Genomic DNA, 22513 nt, shown 5'->3' with positions numbered 1-22513 from the left:
TTATTTATTTGTTTGTCACACCACGTGGCTTGCAGGATCTTAGTTCCCCGACCAGGGACTGAACCCAGGCCCTTCGCAGTGGAAGTGTGGAGGCCTAACCACTGGACTGCTAGGGAATTCCTGTCATCTACTGTATTTTGATGATGAGTGAATATTTATGTTAGGCCAAGCCATGGACGGGAGGTGTTTAGTTTTCTTTGACTCTTCTCACATGCTTCATATTCAATTTCCAGGATTCTGCGGTGAGAGGGTTTAGCTCTTACAGTTCAGTAAGGCTGTGATTTTGACCTTCAGCCTTTTGCTTGCTGGTCTCTGGCTGACAGGCCTCTCTTTTAAGTCATATGCCCGTTCTCCCCTTTTCTAACTCTGCATGCAGGCCAGTTCTGATAGGAATACCTCTCTTATCAGAGCAGATTACTGAAGACTGAAAGTCTTCACATTTTCCTAAAGTGTCTACTAGAACTTCATTTCCTGTGGGTACAGGGTTTGTGATCCAGAAGACAGACGGTAGTTTAATCAGCGGTTTCCATTTCTCATCTCTTACTCACCACATGTTGGTCTCATTCTCTCAGACCAGCTTCCTCTTACATAGCAGGAAGCTGGCAGGTCATGGTTCCCAGATTTGCATCTCAGAACTTTGTTCCAGAAAGGGACTGAAATGTGAGCTCCTTGGTTCCAAGTTTAAAATTCCCAAGGCTCTGACTGTTCCAGGTTGAGTCAGGGGCTCATTTCTAAAGCAGTCACTCATAGCTGAAGTTCCTGAATATGCATATGGGGTAGGGATTGTTCTGAGCACTTTGTACACTTCTCTTTCTGAAATCTGAAAACGACAGCGTGAGGTAGGCGCAGATGAGAAACTTTGTTCTCTTGCTTTGTACCACAAAGCTAGTGCGTGTTGGGGCAGGATTTGAACTCAGCACTTGACTTTGGCGCTCTAAACCGTACCCTCGGTGTTCCATAATTTGCTGACTCTAAAGATAATGGACCTAATGTAATAACAGCTCCAGGGCTCTCCAGAAACTGCAGCCCACGGGTTGGGAATGACTAATTTCAGGATTTTAAATGGGCTGTATTACAAAAGTCAGTTGAGTGGGTAAATCGCAGTTTCTCAAGTGTGAGGTGGTGAGAAAACATTACTCCCACCCTCTGCTCTGTGGATGTGGAAGCAGTGTGCTGTGGCTCTGTGGCTGTCCAGAACACCTTGGGCTGCTTGATACTGGCGAGGATTCCCTGGTGTACTTTCACTACCTCTTTCGAAGTGGCTCAGCTGGGGGAAGGGTGGGAGCACCTGTTCTCTTACAGTCGCAAATGGGCCTGCTCTGTGTGTACGCACAGATCAGGCCTTGCCGCTCCCCAAACTTGTCCCAGGTTCCCCCTGGGGAAATCATGCTGAGAGGTCCTGTCTGGCAGCGGTGAAGGGTGAATGGGAGAGTAGTCACGGCAGCTGTATTTTGCTTTTCTCTAGTTCTTTATAGATAATTGCTTTTAAGTACTGCTGCAGATTGCAGATTGTAGTCTTTACACACTGACGGTGACACATTTCATACCAGGAGCAAAGCAAAAGGCAATTTTTTGGTTGTAACTTTTCTCTCTCTCTCTAAGATTATCCTGAAGGCAATAATTCAAGTGATTATCTTGTTCAAGCAACAACGTATCTTCCAGGAAACTTCACATATTCGCCATACCTCCCCTGCCCAGAAAAGCTGCCTTACATGCGTAAGTTTCATCTACTTTTGACTTAACTATTTGCTTGTATTATAATAAAATAAAATCGCATAGTTTGAGCACATCACCCTCAGGCCATTATTGGGGGTGCTCATATTCATATCACGTAACATGTTATTTGACTTGTTTTTGAGCGGGGTGCAAAGCAGTTTTTTGGGAGGGGGAGGAGGATTGAAAAGCTAAAGAGAAAGCTTATGCCTTACCAGGAAGTAACCTCACCTCTATTGTGAGTTTGATGTGTATTCTTAAAATTATCCTTAAAATGATTTTAACATTATCTTTTACATAGATAGGAAATTAGAACGTTTCAAAGGTTTTAAGAAATTATATAAATGATTTTAAAATTACATTTCATTCTGTAACTTGCTTTCTTAATTATTTTCTGAGAACTGTCCATGCTGGTACATAGAGATCAGTTTATTTCCCTTAACTGTTCTATAGTGTATCTTTGAATAATTGAACAAATGTACCACATTTCATTTACCTTTTTCTCTGCTGATGGAAATTTAGGTTGTTTCCACTCTTTTGTTACCACAAAGCAGTGCTGTAAGGAACAACATCATACAGATTTCCCTGTGCACGTGTGCTTGAGGGTTCATGCCTAAAAGTGGAATTGCTAGGTAGGCTGGCGTGATTGCACTCCACAGCAGCGGTACCAGTTTATATCCCCAGGGGCAAAGCATGAATGCACCACTTTGATATTGATGGACTTTAAAAATTTTGCTATTCTTATAGATAAAACACTTTTTGCTCTTATGACAAATCAAAAAAAGTATCTTGTTTCAGTTCTTACTTTCTTCATTACTGGTGGGTTTGAGTGACTTTTCCTGTGTTTGTGAGTAGTTTTGAGTTTTCTCTCCTGTGACTCAGTTACCGTTTTATCGGTTCCTTACTGGTTAATTAGATTTTTGTATTGATCAGTGGGAGTTCTTTATATATATTCCAGCAGTGACCTATTGTCTGCAATATGTGTTGCAATTGGCTAGTCTTTTCATTTTGTTTATGGAGTCTTTTATTTTATAGACGTTTAAAATTATGTTTCTAAATGTATCAATCACATTATTTAAGGTTTTTGCTTGTTTTGGTCTTAAGAAAGCTTTCCTTATTACCCAAAAGCCATACGAATACTATTTTATTTCCTTCCAATAATTTTACAATTTTGTTTTGAATTTTTGTGTATAATATGAGGAAGGGATCAAGATACTGTATTTTAAACATATTTTTTTCAAAATTATGAAGATAATACATTATCGTTTAAAAAAACCTCTATAATCACTCAGAAGCCACACGGCTGTTATTTTGCAGTTTTTTATTGTTTGTGTCTCCCTCCTCTGATTTTAAGCATACTTTGTACATATAAGTTAGTATCTTGATTTTTATGTAATTAAAATTCAAATATACGTTATTTTGAATTGCTTTATTTATCCACGTGTCTTAATGTCCTCAGTGTCTAAGGTGTGTTTTTTATGTCTATGTAACTTTTCTCTATTGAGGAAGTTCGTCTTTGCCTGTCATGTTTGTAGGATTTTTTCAGTATGTTGTTGATAGATATATCTGTAATAAAAAGTACAATTCACCTTTTATTATCACCTAAGGCCATGGTTCTCACGCTTTAGGGTACATCGGAATCACTGGACAGCCTTATAAAGCACACATTGCTGGACCCACCTTCAGAGTTTCAGAGTCAGTAGATGTGGAGTGGGGTCTGAGAATTTTCATCTCTGACAAGTTCCCAGGTCATGCCAATGTTGGTGATCCCTGGGCCACAGACCCACTGATCTAGAATTGATCCTGGCTGCACCATAGCTTTCATCATTCTTGGACCCAACCGCTAAGTTTCTGATTTTATTAATTGGATGCAGGGCCTGAGTATTTAAAAAAAAAAAAAATCCTCAGCTGATTCTAATATTGTTATCTCCTTGCTGTCCCATAATAGAGAATGAAGCTATGGTTTTTGTGGCTATGTATTTGTCGTTACTTTGTCATTGCAGCCTTGGCTTTCTAAAAATGAATGTTTTTGTCTGTGTAGTACTGAAACCATTGGGTGTAATGTTCTGTTGAAATATTGATTGCAGTAGTTTCATTTTCATAATTTGCATATTCAAGGATTTATAGTTTTAGGAAATCTTTCTGTTCTTGGTTTAGTTGCCATTTTCTTAATTAGTGCTTTGTGGGTACTAATTAAAGTCTGTTTCAGAGCATCTTGCCTGCCGGGCCTTCCTGCTTGCCCTCCTCTCCCCCAGCCCCGTAACTCGTAAATGCTCCCGTCACATGCTTGAGAGATTGTGTCACGGCTGCTCCGCACTGCCTTTCGCTGAATGTCTTGGTTCTCCTGCTTCTTCTCTCTGCTTCCATCAGTCTTGCATTCTTCTGCAAGAGAGGATCACACCCGTTTGGCCAGCTACCTTTTCACAGAAGGCCTCGTCACAGCTCTGCCGGCTTTGGGCCCAGCACCAATCCCTTGTCCAATTAGCTGTGGCCAACCTGATGAGATTGTTTAGTGGAAAATATGCCCACATACAGATAACTCCTTAGGAAGGGGCCTGGCACGAGCCATCCTGGAGAGCCCCCCCCCCACTAGTCCTGTGACCACTGCAGAGTAGAGCCTCAGTTTGCCTATCTGTAAAATCTGGGATTACATGCCAGCGTCACAGTGTTGCGAGGATAAAGAGAAGCACAGCGCTGGAAGCTTGGTAGACGTTAATTTGCTGTTCCCTTTCCTTTTCCTCACTTCTTTGAATGATGGAGCCAGATTTTACAATGATCAAGGGAGTGAGAAACCCAGGAGAAATGTGTGGAGTTAAGGCATTTTTTACTTAGCTACGCATCCTTAATTTGTTTTTAATTAACAGAATTATTTCCCATTGATGAAAGAGAACAGCATAGTAAAATACCTAAGTATAAAAATCTTATTGTCCTGTCACACAAAATAATTGAATACCATACCTCCCCAAATAATAGTCAAGGAGAGTCTGTGTAAGAAGATGATCTACTTAGATGAAAACCATTCAAGTATGTATGATACTGAATTCCTATAATCACCAGAAGTGAAGTTAAGGCTTAAAATTGTTGTTTGATTATCTAGCTGTAACTTCTTTTTGATTTTTGCTGGCACTGGATTACCATAAAGATGAAGTTTGAACTTCTCCAGTTGGAATTCACATAAAGTTGATTTCATGGATTTCAGCATTATTTCACATTCAATCAATTACAGTATAAAATCTATTTTAAATGTTATTTGTACAATATGAGTGAATACTTCTTTGTTACTGTTAGTATTTATAGATTCTCTGGAGGGCAAATCCACTTTCAGTCTTATTATATTTATGTGACACTCTCCGTGCTAACAGTTCACTTTATCTAGAGCTGAAAAATAATAAGTGCTTAGCATGGATGTTTTGATTTTCTGGATGAGGTTAGAGATGGAAAATGTCAGTTGTGCACTTTGCATTAAAATGAAGATGGACTTACCCGTAGATTTCCTATCTTTTAATTCCTATTCAAATAGAGTGCACTTGTAATAACTTTTATATATTTTGTCCTTAGCATTTTTGGAGTAGTTGCCTTTGCGGTTTAACCCTGATAGTTTCTATAGTTGCTAGCCTTAGGAGCATAACAAAAGCTACAAGGACTTTTTGAGATGAATTTATAAACTTCAGAGAAGCTCAGGTAATGCTTAATGTAACAAACCATCATGCCCACATTCATTGTAGAAAAGAGTGATGGGGGCCATTGTAGAGTAACGGAGCAGTCGTGACCCGCCTTCTGCTGCCCCTGTGTTGTTCGCAGGGGCAGGTGGGGAGAAACACAGCTGAGTACGTGCCTGCCGGCTGGAGCGGGTGACACATTCGGAGGAAGGGTTGTTATGTGACGAAAGGGAGACAGCAGTTCCTTCTGGAAGGAAAGAGAGACTTCAGAGAGAGGGGACATTGGAAGTGGGTCTTGCAGGATGGTTCAGCAGGTAGCTGAGGGGGCAGTGTCCTAGCACAGGAGGCCCTGTGTTCTGAGAATGGGGAGTGGTCTGCTGTGACCGGGGTGGGTGTGTAGTGGGATGTGTGCTGCATAGGGAGGTGAAGGGCCCTGTGTAAAGGACTCACCAGTCCGAGGGCTGCCTGGGTTCCATGAATCTGTCGGCAGCTGTGAGGTGGGCATCAGAGGGGACGGAGCCCCTGAGAGTGTGTGCAGAGGGTTGATTTACAGCCCGGTGTGTATCTCTCTAAGATAAGGGCACATGGTTTTCCAAGGGTCTAGGGACAAAAAAGGGTAAAAACAAAAACAGAAAACACTGCTTTTTTAAAAAAAATAATTTATTTTGGGCTGCGTTGGGTCTTCGTTGCTGCGTACGGGCTTTCTCTAGTTGCGGCGAGCGGGGGCTACTCTTCGTTGCAGTGCTCGTGCTTCTCATTGTGGGGGCTTCTTTTGTTGTGGAGCACGGGCTCTAGGCACGCAAGCTTCAGTAGTTGTGGCACATGGGCTCAGTAGTTGTGGCTCGCGGGCTCTAGAGCGCAGGCTCAGTAGTTGTGGTGCACGGACTTAGTTGCTCCGTGGCATGTGGGATCTTCCCGGACCAGGGCTCGAACCCGTGTCCCCTGCATTGGTAGGCGGATTCTTTACCGCTGCGCCACCAGGGAAGCCCCAGAAAACACTGCTTTAGGGAATGTAACCTTCATCTGCTTTAGGTAGATACATGGTGTGACGAGGACGGTAGTTTGGAAAGACGATCCTGATGAGAAGTTGAGAATGGATGAGCATGGGGAAGTGCCGGGATCTGGAGGGGCCGTGAGGAGCTTCCTGCACGGGCCCCAGAGGAACAACGGGCACGTGCCGGGGCTGTGGCGCCGAAGAGGAGAGACGTGGTGACCAGCTGAGGGATCAGGGTTGCTTTCCAGGTTTCTGGCTCGGTGGCCGTTAACTGAAACATGTAATGCGGGGTAAACCTCACATTTGGAGAACGGGGAAGTGAATGAGTTCAGTGTTGGACCTGTTCTGTTTAAAGCTCAGGAGAGTTCTTTTGGCATCCGAATTTCTTCAGAGGGTTCTGGGCTGGAGATGAGAGGAGGTGAGGTCCTACGAGTGGACCCCTGGAGAACATCCGTGTCCGAGGGGCGAGGGGTGGTCAGCAAAGAAGGGAAGGCAGCCAGGGACATAGGGGAGTCGGGACGGTGTTCCAGAGGACAGCAAGGAGAGACCTCCACCTTGTCACGTACCTCAGAGCCGGTAGAATGAGGGACTGTGAAAGGCCATTGAATTGGGCACGAAGAACACTCACGGAACCACAGTCGGCACAATTCCAGTGGGGCGGCAGCGTGAGAAGCAAGGTATACTGTCCTGAGAAGTGACTCAGAAGTCTGTAAAAACTAGTTGGTTTAAAACAAGGACGTTTGGGACTTCCCTGGTTGTCCAGTGGTTAGGACTCCGCCTTCCACTGCAGGGGGCCCAGGTTCCATCCCTGGTCGGGGAACTAAGATCCCTGCAAGCTGCGTGGCGTGGCCAAATAATAATAATAACTGAATAAAACAAAGAAGTTTGGTGGGAAAGGGAAGGAGACTGGGGGGAAGGAATCTGTGGAGGAGGTGGGGTTAAGGGGAGAACGTTTTAGGAAGAGATGGACTTCAGTGAACTTTAAGCGCTGCGGGCGTGGAGGGGAAGACTCTGGACGGATGGGGAGTGAAGGGAGGAGAATGGAAGCATCCAGGGAGCCTGGATCCTGGAGGAAGTGACAGGATACAGAATGTGCTCAGGTCGAAGAACTGGCCTTGGAAAGTAGTAGGGACACATCCTGCCCTGAGGCAGGAGGGACGTTCATTTGGAGATGAGGGGGTGGGGGAGGTTAAGGGGGTTCAGGCCTGTTGCTTCTGTGTTCCTAATAAAGTAGGAGAGGCCACAGACGTGTGAGGGGGCGGCCAAGAAGGATGGAGCAGCTTGTAAAGGAGGAGTAGATATTTTAAACGTTGTAGGGCATGCAAAGTGGAGTCAAGCAATCATACATGAAAAGGTGCTCGCTAACCAGTTAGCCAAGAGAGCCCTCTCCCTACCCCGTGGGGGTCAAAATGTACAAAGAATATAACGCTTGTTTCTGCTGAAAGCTTACTATGTTTAAGGCAGTAAATTAGGTACTGTCACCTCAGTGGTGGGATTATGTGCTTATGTGATTTTCTTCAGTGGTATTTCTTGGGTGAAGAATTTGAGCATGGAAAATTGTTGATCAGGTGTGGCAGGTCAGGAAGGGAGGGAAAATAACAGTGTGTGTGAGTATATGGGTGTGTCTTAGTCTGTTCGGGCTGCTATAGCAAAAATACCATAGACTGGATGGCTTAAGCAGCAAATATTTATTTCTTACAGTTCTGGTGGATGGACATCTCAGATTGTGCCAGCAGATTTGGTATTTGGTGAGGGCCTGATTCCTGCTTCATAGATGGCTGTCTTCTTGCTGTATCCTCACATGGTGGAAGGGGTGAGGGATCTCTCTGGGGTCTCAAGGGCACTAATCCCATTCATGAGGGCTTCGTCCTCATGATGTAATCACTCCCCAAAGGCCCCACCTCCTAAAACCATCACATTTGGGGTTAAGATTTCAAAATATGAATTTAGGGGGTGGGGGGAACAAACATTCAGTCAGTTGCTGTGATTGGGTGAAACTCGTGGAGCTGGGTTTCTCTAAGTGTGGTCCAGAGATGATCTACACCAGAAGCCACGGGGATGCTGGTTAAAAAAACCTGGGTGGTCACAGAGGTTGGTTCAGAGGCTGAGCCACCAGAGCAAGGCCCAGACCACTCTGGACAGCATCTCCTGTTGCCACTTGGCAGAGATCACAACTCCGACCAGCCATGCCCAGAGGTGCCACTCCTTAATGCCAGAAGCTTCTGCCAGCACTTTTACTGAAAGGCAGTTTTGCAGAGTGCCCACGTCCTCATGTTCACTTCTGTTTCAGAGTCACCTTCGGGTGCATCTTGTCACTTGACTGTTTCTCTTTGCTGGAGAGGTTGGGAGAGTGAAGAAGTAGCTTCTTCCTCTGGGAGGCAGGACTCAGTGGCGGGCAGTTCAAGCCCCTGAAATGTGTTCATGTAAAGCTGGGTGCCCACAAACATGACCCACGCATGTGAACTGACACAGGGGCTCTGAGAATGGGCCCGGGACTTCCATTCTCAACAGGCAGGCCCGGTGATTCTTAGCCACTCCACCAAAATTAATCAGCTGCTTTATTCGGAGACCATAGAGACAGGAAAAATGTGGAGACAGCAGAGAGAAGCTGAAGCCAGAACTGACTGGCCTTCAGCTCTGACACTGCCACTCATTCTAGGTGACGGTGGTGCTAAGGGTGTGAATATGGAGCTGGGTGTTACATGCAGGATGTCCAGGGAGAGGAGGGCACCTCTCGGTGAATGTGGTTCGGCTGAAAGTCGTACACTTCAAAGGAGGTAAATTTATGAAAGAAGGGAGTAATTATTTTTTGTGAGGTGTAGGTATAAGTCTGCAGAGTACCTTCTTATATGCTTCACCCTCAAGATTGTGGACCTCAGAAAGTAAGCACTGAGCACAGTTTGAAAGGACGAATAGTGTTTCACTTAAGATGAGGAGTGGAGGTGGTATTCTAGAAAAGACACTGAGATACAGTATATGGAAACTTCTTGGCAACTGAATGGTTCGAGAGAACACATTTGAAAAGGCCAGAGGGGTATGTGATATACCATATTTTCTTGACAAACCACATCATTAATTTCATAATGGCTTCTTGGAAACAAGAAAGAAGCAGTACGTTAAATGCACACACTGTAGGGTATGTCCCTAGGTCAGAATGCTAAAACATGAATGACACGTGTCTCAGAACTGAGGAAATATAGTAAGAGTGGTGGTGGGTTGTGACATTAAAGGAGATTGTCATTTTTTCAATAATCAGGGACTAGAGAACAATTTGGAAAAGTATAATAAAGGGTATGAGGCCTACAGGTGTGGACCAGAGGCTCATTGGAGGGAGTACAAGGCAAAGCTGGGAGCAGATAGCAAAGACTGTTAACTAGAGGTTACAGATAGTCATTCGGAGTAAAGCAGGAGAAAACAGTGAGCCAGGGAGGAAACTGGGTGTTAGAACTGTGTGTTGTGGCCAAGATTAGGCGATGAGAACTTGGACTGTCCAGGAGGCTGGGTCATCTACACGTGGGACTTCTTTTGTACGAATGTCTTAAAGGCATATTTTAGCACCTGATGGAGCCAAGGATTGGAAATGCAGGGAGGAAGGAAGCAGAGAGAGAGGTGAGACGGGATTCGACATGGCCAGCTCTGCCATTCCTACTCATCTATTCATGCATCCATTCGTTCATCCATCCACCCATTTATTCATTCACCCATCCTGTGTCCAGGCATTGCCCTTGGCATTGGAGATGTGTGACTAAAAAACCACTCTGTTTAGAATACTAGGATTTGGGTCACTTCAAGAATAATTGAGTGAGAAGTTGTTTGTGTAGGTAGACGTTATACAGTTCCAGACGTTGAGAAGCCAAAGGAAAGCACTGGACGTGGGCAGTTTCTAGTGGCGGCTTCAAAGGCGGCTCTGTGTGACCGGGGGCAAGATGACTCATGGAACCTTTCAGCCTCTGAGCTGCCCTCGGTCAGCCGCCCAGAGGGTGGGGGAAGGGAGGTGCCACCTTATCGTAAAAGTCGTTTTCTGACTTTGGAAAAGAATTCACCTGAAGGGATATTTCTAGAGGAAATTCAGGGGTTTCTCTGACAACGTCATCAGGTCTTTGGGCTGTGCACGCTGGGAACCCTGAGGGTAAAGCACTGACAAGAGCCGGAGTATCCAGAATTAGGCTTTAGATACCAAAAAATACAGGTAGGCCCCAAACTGAGTGAAGTAGTCATTGAAACTTGTTGATTTATGGAGAAAACAGCTCTTTGGCTAGAGGTGATATGCCTTACATTTTTTTCTTACATTTCAAGTAAAATTTAAATGCAGGTAATTCATATGTATTGAATATTTGCTATTTTAAGAATTATACTTTAATAGAAAAAAATAATATCCTAAACCATGTCATGTGACATGTTGTAACCTACACAACCGTAAACTTTTGATTTGGGCCTGTGCTGTTCCAAACGGATCCCAGGCCACTCAGGTCCCGCTTCCCAAAGCAGGAGGCATTGTTGCACGTCTTGCCAATTCACGCTGAACTGGCATTAGAGTGAATGTGCCGTGTAACCAGTGGTACAACCAAGTTATTCCCTCCCACACAACACAGAAGGGGTTGGCACCCAGGCTTTGGTGCGCAGCCTGAGAGGTAGCTCACCGCTGACTGTCTTCTTCCACTTTCCTTCTAGCCAAGTGGCAGCCTCTGGTCTCTTAGGCGTCCAATTTTCCTGCTCTCTCCTTTCTAACCCTGGTCCCACCTTCCAAAGAGTGAAAATCACTGTTTACATTGTTTATATTTGTGTGCTGAATGATTGCACTGCTGGGTAGATAGATTTCAGCCAATAGATAATGTTTTCTGACCTTTTAATTTCTAACTGGGGAGAGAGAGCGTGTGTCCCCACTGGAAAACCTCAGGTGCAGCACAGAGTGGAGGTGGGGATCTGTCCCTGGAGCTCACTGGGTCCTTCCTCTTCAGTTGCCCTTGAAATCTCAGCAGGTGAAGTAAAGGGGGCTGGCCTGGCTGATTGCTTACTTCTTTGCAAGTAAAGCAGGATGCCTCCTCTCCTGGCTTTAGAGCGCTGGAATGCTTCCTTTTTTTTTTTTTCTTTTTAAAATTTTTATTTTATATTGGAGTATAGTTGATTTACAATGTTGTGTTAGTTTCAGGTGTACAGCAAAGTGATTCACTTATAAATATACATATGTCCATTATTTTTCAGATTCTTTTCCCATGTATGTTAATACAGAATATTGAGCAGAGTTCCCTGTGCTATACAGTGGGTCCTTGTTGATTTTCTATTTTATATATAGTAGTGTGTAAATGTTAATCCCAAACTCATTTATCCTTCCCCCCACCTTTCCCCTTTGGTAACCATAAGTTTGTTTTCTAAGTCTGTGAATCTGTTTCTGTTTTGTAAATAAGTTCATTTGTATCTTTTTTTTTTTTTTTTTTTTTTTTAGATTTCACATATAAGTGATGTCATATGATAGTTGTCTTTCTCTGTCTGACTTACTTTACTTAGTATGATAATCTCTGGGTCCATTCATGTTGCTGCAAATGGCATTATTTCATTCTTTTTTATGGCTGAGTAGTATTCCATTGTGTATATATACCACATCTTCTTTATCCATTCCTCTGTCGATGGGCAATAAGATCGTTTCCATGTCTTGGCTGTTGTAAATAGTACTGCAGTAAACATTGGGGTGCATAAGTATCTTTTCAAATTATGTTTTTCTCTGGATACATGCCCAGGAGTGGGATTGCTGGATCATATGATAGCTCTATGTTTAGTTTTTTAAGGAACCTCCATACTGTCCTCCATAATGGTGGTTTACATTCCCACCAACAGTGTAGGAAGGTGAAACACTTTCTTGAGTGAAACCTGGAGGGGACACCTGGTAGGTAAAGGAGATGAGAGTAGCCTTAGTGGGTGCAGTAGGGAGGAAGGACTTGAGGTCCTGACCACAGGCTCACCTCGAGAGGTTCTTTCCACTGAGGGTAGTTTGGAAACCGTGTCACCACTAGTTCATCTTCTCCGTGCCTCTTCCTGGCCACTCTCTATAATGTGCCCCTTTCCCTTCACTTCCTATGCACAGGAAATAAGTATTCTTTCTAATAGCATGTGTTGACTAGCTGGAGCTGGTGTATTAAATTAAGAATATGCAGATTATGACCTGTTTGAATAAAGGGGCATGAGCCCCCCACACGTGGTTGGCAGGTAGCTAGTTCCCTCAGCATCTGAGCTCCCGCTTTGGGGAAGTGGAACCCACAGGGTTGTTTTGATGGAAGGTGCAGTTTCAATACACCCACGCCAAGGAAGTAGAGTCGTAAGCTTTCTTACTTACGGATCCTGGGAGCTGGGGAGGAGGGTGCAGAGAGCTGGCGGGAAGGGCAGTCTTCTGTCCCCGGAGATGAGAGCAGGGTACCAAGCATCTGTTTCTTATAAGGTGGTTGGGGCAGAGGTCACAAAGTTTTCTTGGCCTTAATTCTAAGCGGTTGTTTTAAAAGGTGCCTCTGGAAAAGCAAGGTGGGAACTTACGGCGGGAATCCTAAACTCAAGCCCTTATCTAAATGTCCAGACACTGGATGTGAGCAGGGATATCGCACCGTGAAATGCCTAGGCGGCAACTCAGAAAAACAAAAGTTGTTTTTCTCATCACAGTTGATCCCGTGATGCCTCAGCATTAATCTTTAGGGAAAATCATAGGCACCATCTGGACGGTGGAGATAGTAAAAGCCCCTGGCAGGGTTTTGATCACCCAGCACACGAAACATTTGAGCAAAGCAGAAATGCCATCAGCAATATCACTAGACAAATGACAATTTGAAATCCCGTCTGTAACCACTCTCCCCTCATTAGCTGGGGTCTAGCCAAGAAGATAAATCAAAGCCCTTGGATAAGGTTAAGATAGGTATTTGATTTAAAACTTAGGTGAGATTGTGGAATACTAGTACCACATCTCGGGCCATCTTTTGTACATTTGTCTGAGTTTGTCCAGAACTATTAATGTACACACAGCAGGTGGTGCCCCTTACAGCACGTACACCTCCTTCCTGGGCCAGTGAGTAATCTAGAGCTAAACGGTTACCCACGCTGTCTGTGCTGAAGAATCACACTGCTGCTGCTGCGCTAAGGCTGGGCTTTGGTCTAACAGCCCAGAGTGCTCGGCCGGGGTGGCTCACAGGTTGGGGTTTGCTGTAATGTTGTTTTATGCTCAGTGCAGGGTCACCTCGAGGCGCCTCAGTCCTGTTGAGGGTAGTAGCAGACCTACTCCCAGTATAATGGGGGTGAATATGGCAGGCTTCGACATGAGGGGGCAGAGAGCTGAATTGGGAGGGTCTGTTCAGTGTTGTGGGTGTTCTCAGGGAGACTGAAGTGCCCTGGTGTGAGCAGACAGGGCTCCGGGGTGCGGGGAGGTGGAGGGAAGGAGAAACGCGTGGAGAACCACGTGCGTGACGACACCAGGGCCTGGGACCCACAGTGGGCACAGGCTACGGGATCAGGGAAGCCAGAGGAGTCAGGGTTCCCCCCCGGGTGGCAGAGCTGCAAGGCCCAAGATGGTGGGGATTATACTCCTTGGGACCAGGTGTGGGTCCGGTTCCTCCATGTATGTGGTCAGGGCACCCATACCCATGTCAGGAAAAGGTAAGGTGAAGGGGCCACCACTAAAAGATTTCTAAGAAAGGTTGTTCCAGTAGTGACTTCTGCTATCCTACTCGCTATGCCTTGTAATTTACAGGGTGCCCTTCATTTATGTTTGGAGGGGTTCGGGGAAGCAACGTAATTTGGGCTCCAGTGTCAATGAGAGCATCCCAGTGGATAATTAGAGGAGTGAGCAGGTGATTGTCCCCAAGGGGAGGGACAAGCTCAGGGAACTGCAGGGTCCCTAGGACAGGGGCCTTGGTGGCTGTCACTCTCACCGATCAGGATGTGGGATGCTGGGTTCTGCTGCTGGGGCGGGAACGTCCTGAGAGGCGACAGCACCATCCTTTGGGATGGGACCACCGTCTCCTGAAGAGCCTGCAGCACCTGAACAAAGGCTTCTAATTTGCGTTCAGCTGTCCCGAGATTAAGTCATCAGGGACCCTGATGTCTGGAGCTGCCAGTGTGGAGAGCTTGTTGCTCATCTTGTGAGGGAGGCTGAGCTTCTTCCTTCTGTCTCTGTGGGCTCGGAGGCTTGGAGGGGTCTCTTTCTCTGTAAACAAAGCTCGGAACCAGTTCCAAAGACCCCTAAGAGCCAATCAGTGCCCTTCTCCCTCTTCTTTTGAACGAATTTTTCTAAAAAACCTTGCATTTCTATCATGGTATAGTTAGGTGTCTCTGTTCCTCATTTCACACTGGCCATCGTTGGATGTTTTGGTATGATGGATTGTAACAGGGAAGGCCTGGGACAGAGGTCGCCTCTTCCCCAACTCCTGTGCTGCCACCTCCCATTCTAGGGGGTCCCAGTCAACTGCTGAGGGTCAGGGTCCACCTCCGCCTGCACCGGTGCAACATTAGCAGATGTATTTGGGCAAACTCCAGGCCCCGAGAACGCAGCCTTCACGACTTGCCATGTAGATATGCCACTGTGCTCCGTAACGCCCAAGCCGTGGGGGTCTCACAGGCTTCTGGTAGTTTTCTAACCTCCTGTGGGGACGTGGGAGGAGCCGGTCCCAAGCGCGTGGGGCCCCACTTTTAGCAGCATGTGATGCACTTGCATTGCAGCGCTTTGCCTCCCGGCTGCCACGATGGCCCTGCTAGCGCTGCCTCCTCAGGGGTTAGGCCGGCTCCCCAGGTTCAGCACCCGGTCCTGACCCGATGCAGTGGGGCCAGCAGCCGGCCTGCCCCTCTGGCTCCGGGGCCCTGGGGAGCTCTCCTTGGCTCCCAGTACGTCACAGCCTGCCCCCCAGCCCCGTCCCTGCGTGGGGGAAAGAGGCAGAGCCTGACCGTCCAGGTTAGCTCGCCTTGGCCCAGTGCCCAGACTTGCATATGCGATGGTAGCCCATCACCTCCCCACCTGACACCGAGTGGGGTCTCCTTTGGAGAATAATGGGAGACAGGGCTGCTTCCGACTGGGGCCTGCTGGCTCGTCTCTGCAGCGGAGTCTGACCTTTTACAGCACCAGCAGTTTAGGGTGGGGATTCTCAGCAGAGCCGGGCGGCACGACACACAACAGCAGCGCAGCGGCACTGACTGCCAGCCAGCCGTGGACCCTCCCAGGGACACTGAGCGGTCTGGAGGGGGAGGAGAGCCACCCGCAGCTCCAAGGCGTCGGATGGGCGTACGGACTGCGCCCACGATCCCATCCTCCTCTTCAGCTGTACTGAGCAGCTGGAGCTGGTGTGCTGAGTTAAGAACATGCGGATTATGACCTGCTGTGTGAGGGGGCACCAGCCACCCTTACTGGTTGGCAGGTAGCTCCCTGGGCATCCGAGCTCCCACTTTGGGGAAGTGGAGCCCAGTGGGTCATTCTGATGCAAGGTGCAGTTTCAGTACACCCACACAAAGGAAGTAGAGTCTCAGGATTTACTCATGGATCCCAGAGGGGGGCCAGGGCACAGTGAGTGGGGGGAGTGCCATCCTCTATCCCCCGTCACCAGCCAGCAGGAGATGGAGAGCAGGACAGCAAGCACCTAGGACTTACAAGGTTGCCGGGGTGGGCAGGTCACTGACTTTCTGAGGGCTTAACTCTGTTTATTTTAAAAGGTTCCCCGGGAGAAGCAGAGCAGGTACTTAAATGGTGGGAATCCTAAACTCAAGTTCTTTCTTTCTTTATTTTTTAAAAATAAATTTATTTATTTATTTTTGGCTGCGTTGGGTCTTTGTTGCTGCGCGCGGGCTTTCTCTAGTTGTGGCGAGCCTGGAGCTGCTCCCCACTGAGGTGCGTGAGCCTCTCACTGCGGCAGCCTCTCCCGCTGCGGAGCACGGGCTCTAGGCGCACGGGCTTCAGTAGCTGTGGCTCACGGGCTCCAGAGTGCAGGCTCAGTAGTTGTGGCGCACGGGCTTAGTTGCTCCGCGGTATGTGGGATCTTCCCGGACCAGGGCTTGAACCCGCGTCCCCCGCACTGGCAGGTGGATTCTTAACCACTGCACCACCGGGGAAGTCCCTAAACTCAGGTTCTTATCTAAATATCCAGACCCTGGGTGTGAGCAGGGTTATCACACTGTGAAATGCACAGGCAGCAACTCGGAAATAAGTGGTTGTTTTTTCAGAGAAACAAAAGTTGTTTTTCTCATCACACCACCCCGCCGCCACCTCCACCTCCACTAATTAGTGTTTATTTTTCTTTCTCTCTCTTTCTGATCACACACTTGCTGTTTCCAGCGGTGGCGCTGCCTGTCCTGGAGCCTGTCCCCCATCCCTTCATACCCACCCCCAGTAGTGATGTTGCTATTACTCCTGGCATGACAGCCTCATGCCACTGGGTTGTCTTTGGCCTTCAGCCAGTAAGATATTAAGATTTCAGATCAAAGAGCAATAAGCACATAGAAAAGCTGCTAAGGGTCTCTGAGGAATGTGACTGGGGGGGCCGATGGAGAGGGAGGTGAGCTTCGGGTGCCTTGGGCATCAGGGATTGTAAGTGATGGACACCAGAGGCCCTGTTTATTGAGGAGAAAGGTATAAGGCCTGCCTCTTAATTTGCTGGCACATGTGTGTTCAAGATGAAAATTAAACTGCAAATGATACTGGAGAAAACTGCTGACAATAATGTTGGTTACAGCTGTTGAAGCTATAAGGCTGGAAAAAGGCAAAGAAATTGGTTTAAAAGTGCATAAGGAATACCAACTTCAGTTCCTTATATGAATGGCTTATTATTTAGCCTAATTACTATCATTTTAGGAATTATGCATACCATTAAATGCATCAGATTTATTTGTGTGAATTTTGTCTTATTACAGTGCTAGATTCTGTTTTGTCAGCTGAGTCATGGTAGTCCGTACTCACATTGACCGATGGGTCTTACATTTGATCTATCCTTTCTCTGTAAGTTCCTAGGTTACTCTTTAGGTAAATCTGACCTTTCTAAGATTAGCTACTTTGCATATCTTGTCACACTAAAGGATGGGTATTTGGTTATAAAAGGCAGCAAACATTGTCAGGAGAACAGGCAGACATTAGAAGATCGCAGATTTTTTCCTAGCTTACTCTGTGAAACCTAGGCATTTACATTTTGAAATACTTCTCTCTAGTATGCCTAAGTGCTTAGTGGAAGCCACTGACGGACGTTCCTGCCTACTTAGGATGAAGAGTGGGGATGGGAAGACGAGTGGCTGTGAAACCTTATAGAATATAGAATAGCAGGAAGAGAGGAAAGGAAAGAGGCTCCCTCGAAGAGGAACTGAGTGTTTTACAGTCATCGCTCAGTATCCAAGGGGGATTGGTTCAGGGGCCCCCAGGGTACCAAAATCTGAGGATGCTCAAGTCCCTTTCAGTCAGCCCGCCGTATGTGGGCTCTGCATCCACAGATGTCAGCCAACCTTGTGGATATGGAGGGCTGACTGTACGTGTGGAATCATGGCCACTGAGCTCAGAAGACTTGAAATGGGAAACCTCAATAGTTGTTGGTTTGTATTTCATGAGACAAGGAGGTGAAAGAACTTAGTTCTGTTAGTCCTTAGTTCTCTTTTAATTCTTAGTTGGTTTTGATTGAGGTAATGGAAATGGTTTTCCATCCAAGAGTCATTCCTGTTTCCATGGTATACGTTAGAAAAACTGTTAGTAAAAACATTTCTAGGAATATCAAATATTTGTTAATTTGGAGAGTGAGTGCTTAGTAGACCAGGAACATCTTAGAAGTTTATAGTTTTCCAGTTTTGCCTGTCAAGGGGATGCATGGTAGGTACTCAAAATAAATTTGTTGAATTGTGTTTGTGAATTCTCTCTCTGAAGAAATGTCAGTAAAGTAGATGACAGTAATAGTAGCTAAATTTACTGAATGTGTACCTTTGTGCCCGGCGTTGTTTCATCTAATGGATACAACCACAGCGGGAGGCAGGTATTACCATCTATTTTTACAGATAAGGAAACTGAGGCACAGAGAAGTTAGATAATTTCCCCAATACATAGAAGCTAAAATTCAGCTCCCTGTTAAACTTAACTGCTTAATTAACTCTTACGTACTGTGTGTTCATTGTCTCCTGTGTTGATTATGTTGAAATTAAAAAATAGTTTTTAAATACTTGAATAAATTGGAATGATAAGCTACATTGTAATGACATGCAAACATTTCCCAAAGAATATTATAATATTCACCATATTACTCAAAAGCAAAAAGTTTAAGTGTTTTGATTTTCTTTGGCTGATTTACCAAAGATAGTAGGATGACCATATAATTTATCATCCAAACTAAAACTGAAAGGTGATATTAACAATTATATGGTGATAACAGGAATAAATGGTACTGTCCCAGCAACTACATTATGCCATCACCCTACTGATTGTTGTTTGTCTGACTTCATATTAAAACAATTCTTCACATTTTTGACCTTCTAGGGGGATTCCTCAATGTCAATGTAAGTGAAGTCAGTTTTGATGAAATTCATCACCTCTTCTCCAAGGATTTAGATATTGAGCCAGGAGGTCACTGGAGGCCTAAAGACTGTAAACCCAGGTGGAAGGTGAGGTCCATTTTTTCATAAGTAGTCTGACTGTTACTATGCATTTGAGGAAAAGTGTGTTTGATTCAGAATATAGAGTCAAATCCCTTTGTCTTGGTAAATTTAAGACATCAAAATGTTTGTGTTTAATGTGTAAGTATTCCCAGTCCAAATGTGAGTTAATCGTGTTACCTGTGAAGATGAACGGCACCTGTGCATATACAGATACCTGCTCCTATGTTCAGTCTCTTGGAGATCCTGGTGATAGGTACCTCGCTTGAGATTGGCTTGGAAAACAGATGATTTTTCCTGTTCTGTTTGGAAGAGAGGCTGTGATTTCTTTGCTTCCCGCTGCTGTCCCTAGTGGTTACTGACACCTGCAGGCGTAGCCCCACCAAGGCCTGGAAACAGTGGTTTCCAGTTGGGCCCAGCATTGGGGTTCCTGAGTCCTAGCATTCTAAAGACGCTGCTCGGCGGTCACTGCTGGACTGAAAAAGAAGAACTTTGGGCTCTTCTTTGCCTCTGTTTCAGAAGGCAGGGCACAGGCTTTTAATCTTTTTGATATATCAGAATCCTACTTTTAATGTTTTGTTTGAAAAACTATAAGGAAGTAGGCCTGCCCCTGCTGCTTAAAAAAAATTGAAAACCATGGTTTAAATCAGAGTTGTTCTCAATACTGTGAAATTGGTTAATAAGCGCGTGTTCATGTAATGTTACGTTTGAATAGGAAACAGCATTTATGTAATTCAAGTGAAAACTACATATGATTAAATCAGATATTACATCCTGAAGGATTGTGCTGTACCCTTAATCTGGAAACAGTTTTCAGTTCCTCTTTTAAATATCAGTATTTTGCTAAAATATTTGTCTTTTGGTACCAAAAAATGTCACTCCTGGGAAGGAGAATTGTATGCTGTTAAGCTTATGATAAAAGCCCTCTGACTTAAATGGCCTTGAACTCTTTGTGTTTGGAGATGTTGGGGATGTGTATTGTTTACGTCTGCATCCCTAACGTAGAGCTTACCCTCTCTTGTATAAAAGGGAAGCGCTAAACCCAGTTTTGTTGAGTTGAGTTTATGAGACAGATACATGTCTTGTTACAAATTATTAAATAAATGTTTGGGTTTTTTTCCCTCAAACAAGTTGTAAAGCTGCTGAAATGGATTCCAGTACAGATTTTGGCAACACATTCTATATTGCAGTTGTTTTATACTATTTCCCAGATCAAATTCGGATAATAAATGAATCTTTTCCTATTTCATGATTGAGTTTCCTCACATTTGTATATAAAATATGGCCCAATTTACATAATGTTACTTTAAAAAATGTCCTGGGCAAAATAAATTCTTTTTCTTACTTGGGTGATGAGTATATATGTTGAACGCTAACGGAAGAAAAAGCATACTCAATTAATCACAAAGGCTGTGGGGTAGAATGGAGGTTGGTTCTCAGATGTATATTAATACACGTGGTGTATACCTCTCACGTGTGCACTGTGTAGTATAGCAGTAGGATAAGTTGGGATCAGGAAAATTAAGTCTTCTTGTCCTTTCTCCAGTGGTCTATATCAGATGTTGGATTTTAAATTTTAGCGTTTGTTTTCGTCTCATTTTTTAGGGGAGAGGTATATCACACATAAGTAGTTTCTACTTACAGATTTTAGTAGACTGTAAACTCCAGTGAATCAGTAGGTAACAGTATTGAAAGGGAAGTTTCAGGAGCCAGCTAATTCAGGAATCTAAAAATTGGCTTATTTTATTTAGGAACTATATATGGTACTGTTGCTCTTATTTCAGTTATGCCCAAACCCTTCTCAGAATATAGTCTCTAGTTCTGAGCTACGCAGCTCAAGGTATGAGAGGGAATTTGGAGATCATTCAGAGGTGACCTATACCTGCTATACTTAATCAAATAATCTTCCCCCCCACCTCACCCCTGCCACCTGTTTACATTCTAATAATGCTGCATTCTAATCTTGGAACTGAGCTGAGAAGGAAACAAGAAGTAACGAGATTTATGTGAAACATCTGCTATCAACTTGATTCTTAATATTTGAGGATCTTTTTCTTTTTAAAAAAATACCAACTAAATTCATCGAAGACCAATTAAGTGGAATTAATCTTCTAAAATAAGTGATTTCACCAATTCCTAGGTATTTTGAACATCGCGGATCGCAGTGGAAGATTGAGCACAGGTCGGATGCCTTGTAGAGGCAAGATTATTTCTAAAAGGGAGGTTGGGATAGGAGGAAAGTGATGCTTTTCAGGTCATTAAAGTGAAGTGTTTACCTGTGATGTTGCCTGTGTTCCATTCAGAGTTCAGATGGAGGCCTGAACCACTTTGGTCTAAAACCTAAGGCTTTAAAGAGTCAGGCAACTGCTTGATGGGGTTATCTGCTCGGAGCCCTGGAGTCCTGTTTCTAGTCCAAGGTTCCTCAAAGATGGGTCTTAGTCACCTGTTTCAGAGGTACCTGGGGTGTTTGGTAAAAAAGAAGATTCTTGAACTCAGTCCTCAGACATTCTGATGCTGTTGGTGGAAAGGGACGCGAACTTGCAGTTTTTTTTTTTTTTTTTAAACATCTTTATTGAAGTATAATTGCTTTACAATGGTGTGTTAGTTTCTGCTTTACAACAAAGTGAATCAGTTATACATATACATATGTTCCCATATCTCTTCCCTCTTGCATCTCCCTCCCTCCCACCCTCCCTATCCCACCCCTCTAGGTGGTCACAAATCACCGAGCTGATCTCCCTGTGCTATGCGGCTGCTTCCCACTAGCTATCTATTTTACGTTTGGTAGTGTATATATGTCCATGACACTCTCTCACCCTGTCACATCTCACCCCTCCCCCTCCCCATATCCTCAAGTCCATTCTCTAGTAGGTCTGTGTCTTTATTCCCCGTCTTGCCACTAGGTTCTTCATGACCTTTTTTTTTTTCCTTAGATTCCATATATATGTGTTAGCATACGGTATTTGTTTTTCTCTTTCTGACTTACTTCACTCTGTATGACAGACTCTAACTCCATCCACCTCATTACAAATACCTCCATTTCATTTCTTTTTATGGCTGAGTAATATTCCATTGTATATATGTGCCACATCTTCTTTATCCATTCATCCGATGATGGACACTTAGGTTGCTTCCATGTCCTGGCTATTGTAAATAGAGCTGCAATGAACATTTTGGTACATGACTCTTTTTGAATTATGGTTTTCTCAGGGTATATGCCCAGTAGTGGGATTGCTGGGTCGTATGGTAGTTCTATTTGTAGTTTTTTAAGGAACCTCCATACTGTTCTCCATAGTGGCTGTATCAATTTACATTCCCACCAACAGGGCAAGAGGGTTCCCTTTTCTCCACACCCTCTCCAGCATTTATTGTTTCTAGATTTTTTGATGATGGCCATTCTAACCGGTGTGAGATGATACCTCATTGTAGTTTTGATGTGCATTTCTCTAATGATTAATGATGTTGAGCATTCTTTCATGTGTCTGTTGGCCATCTGTATATCTTCTTTGGAGAAATGTCTATTTAGGTCTTCTGCCCATTTTTGGATTGGGTTGTTTGTGTTTTTGTTATT

At 44.8% G+C, this 22513-nt stretch overlaps 1 protein-coding gene across 2 annotated transcripts in view; it reads left to right on the top strand.

The window, feature by feature from the left end:
* B4GALT6 (beta-1,4-galactosyltransferase 6) overlaps positions 1-22513 on the top strand; it is a 66026-nt gene that overhangs the window by 24329 nt on the left and 19184 nt on the right. For both annotated transcript variants that reach the window (XM_036823673.1, XM_036823672.1), the window contains 2 exons: positions 1603-1716; positions 18827-18951. In XM_036823673.1, coding sequence (XP_036679568.1) covers positions 1603-1716; positions 18827-18951 — 239 coding nt within the window. The remainder of the gene's footprint in view (positions 1-1602; positions 1717-18826; positions 18952-22513) is intronic.

Source organism: Balaenoptera musculus, chromosome 14, assembly GCF_009873245.2.
Source record: "Balaenoptera musculus isolate JJ_BM4_2016_0621 chromosome 14, mBalMus1.pri.v3, whole genome shotgun sequence".
Classification (NCBI taxonomy): Eukaryota; Metazoa; Chordata; class Mammalia; order Artiodactyla; family Balaenopteridae; genus Balaenoptera; species Balaenoptera musculus.
This window is presented reverse-complemented; position numbering and strand designations above follow the sequence as displayed.